Source organism: Suncus etruscus, chromosome 6, assembly GCF_024139225.1.
Source record: "Suncus etruscus isolate mSunEtr1 chromosome 6, mSunEtr1.pri.cur, whole genome shotgun sequence".
NCBI lineage: Eukaryota > Metazoa > Chordata > Mammalia > Eulipotyphla > Soricidae > Suncus > Suncus etruscus.
In genome coordinates, this window is record NC_064853.1 from 19840510 (window position 1) to 19842475 (window position 1966).

Consider the following 1966-nt stretch of genomic DNA (forward strand, 5'->3'; position numbering starts at 1 on the left):
AGTCCGGCGGCGAGCGATTGCTGAGGTCTCTCCAACTTTTCCAGAAGCGAGTTGAGAGGGACGAGTGGAGCGAACTTTTTGCAAAAAAGCTTTCCAGTTTCTGAAGCAGCAGCAAACAAGCCCCCTTGCCCGGGAGGCGAGCGAGGAGGAGGAAGATCCGATCATCCATCCATCCATCCTTCTATCCATCCGTGCGCTCCGGGCAGCTCTTTGGAGCTTGCACTTGGACGAGCGCGAGCCTGCGAGGGGCGCCCCCGGCTCCCCCCCCCCACCCCCCCGCCGCGGCTCAGGCACCGAGCAGCCGCGATCGCCGGTTCCTGAGACACAGAGAGAAAGATCCGTAACCCCCCCTTGAGGAGCGAGCGCCCCAAGAGTGACCGATCGCAGCCACCGGGCCCGCGCGCGCGCGCGGCGGCGGCGGCATCTCCTTTCCCCCTCTGCGTGCGCCGGGGCCTTTTAGGGAACCGAGCCGGTGAGGAGAAAGCCGGGGTGCGGGAGGAGGCGGCGCAGCTTCTTGGAGAAACTTTCCGCGCCGCGGGGGGCCGCGCGGGAGGCGCGGGGGATCCCGCCGCCGCCTGCGGGCCAGCGCGCTGTTGCGGCCCCCAAACTCGCGCGCGCCTCCCCAGCTCCGCACGCGCCCCGCGCCGCCGTCCCGCGGGGGCCGTTCTATGAGCGCAAAGATGGAAACGACCTTCTACGACGACGCCCTCAGCGCCTCGTTCCTGCCGTCCGACAGCGGCGCCTACGGCTACAGCAACCCCAAGATCCTGAAGCAGAGCATGACCCTGAACCTGGCCGACCCGGCGGGCAGCCTGAAGCCGCACCTGCGCGCCAAGAACTCCTCGGACCTGCTCACCTCGCCCGACGTGGGCTTGCTCAAGCTGGCGTCGCCCGAGCTCGAGCGCCTCATCATCCAGTCGAGCAACGGCCACATCACCACCACGCCGACCCCGACGCAGTTCCTGTGCCCCAAGAACGTGACGGACGAGCAGGAGGGCTTCGCCGAGGGCTTCGTGCGCGCGCTGGCCGAGCTGCACAGCCAGAACACGCTGCCCAGCGTCACGTCGGCGGCGCAGCCCGTCAACGGCGCGGGCATGGTGGCGTCGGTGGCGGGCGCGGGCGGCGGCGCGGGCGGCTTCGGCGCGGGCCTGCACAGCGAGCCGCCCGTCTACGCCAACCTCAGCAACTTCAACCCGGGCGCGCTGGGCGGCGGCGGCGGCGGCGGCGCCGGGGCGCCCTCCTACGGCGCGCCCGGGCTGGCCTTTCCCGCGCAAGCCCCGCCGCCGCCGCAGCAGCAGCCGCAGCCGCCGCAGCCGCCGCACCACCTGTCCCAGCCGCTCCCCGTGCCGCACCCGCGGCTGCAGGCGCTCAAGGAGGAGCCGCAGACGGTGCCCGAGATGCCCGGCGAGACGCCGCCCCTGTCGCCCATCGACATGGAGTCCCAGGAGCGCATCAAGGCGGAGAGGAAGCGCATGAGGAACCGCATCGCCGCCTCCAAGTGCCGCAAACGGAAACTGGAGCGCATCGCGCGGCTGGAGGAAAAAGTGAAAACCTTGAAAGCGCAGAACTCGGAGCTGGCGTCCACCGCCAACATGCTCAGGGAGCAGGTGGCCCAGCTCAAGCAGAAAGTCATGAACCACGTCAACAGCGGCTGCCAGCTCATGCTCACGCAGCAGTTGCAGACGTTCTGAAGGAAGGCCGGACTGTCCAGGACACACGCAGACACACACACACACACACACATACACGCAGGCTGAAGGGGCAAATTGCAGGAGGTAAAAAAAAAAACTTGCAAACACAAAAACCATGAGAACGTGAGAGACTGACTTGAGAACTTGACCCACCACCACCCGTGGCGAGCGCGAGACGAGAAGTTGTCCCGAGCGAGGACTTGGGCTCCGAGGGGCTCCGAGTGGGACTGGCTGGGTGGCGCCCTGCACAGCGAGCGTCCTCGGGGTGCTCGAGT

General features: G+C 68.2%; 1 protein-coding gene across 1 annotated transcript; it reads left to right on the forward strand.

The window, feature by feature from the left end:
- Window positions 1-598: 598 nt before the first annotated feature.
- JUN (Jun proto-oncogene, AP-1 transcription factor subunit) lies at window positions 599-1692 on the forward strand. Its single transcript, XM_049774599.1, has one exon. The coding sequence runs from the start codon at window positions 669-671 to the stop codon at window positions 1689-1691; it is 1023 nt and encodes a 340-aa protein (XP_049630556.1). The 5' UTR covers window positions 599-668; the 3' UTR covers window position 1692.
- The last annotated feature ends 274 nt before the right edge of the window (window positions 1693-1966 follow it).

Excerpts from the sequence above, each read along its gene's own strand:
- JUN (XM_049774599.1), top strand. The coding sequence starts at position 669 with ATGAGCGCAAAGATGGAAACGACCTTCTACGACGACGCCCTCAGCGCC.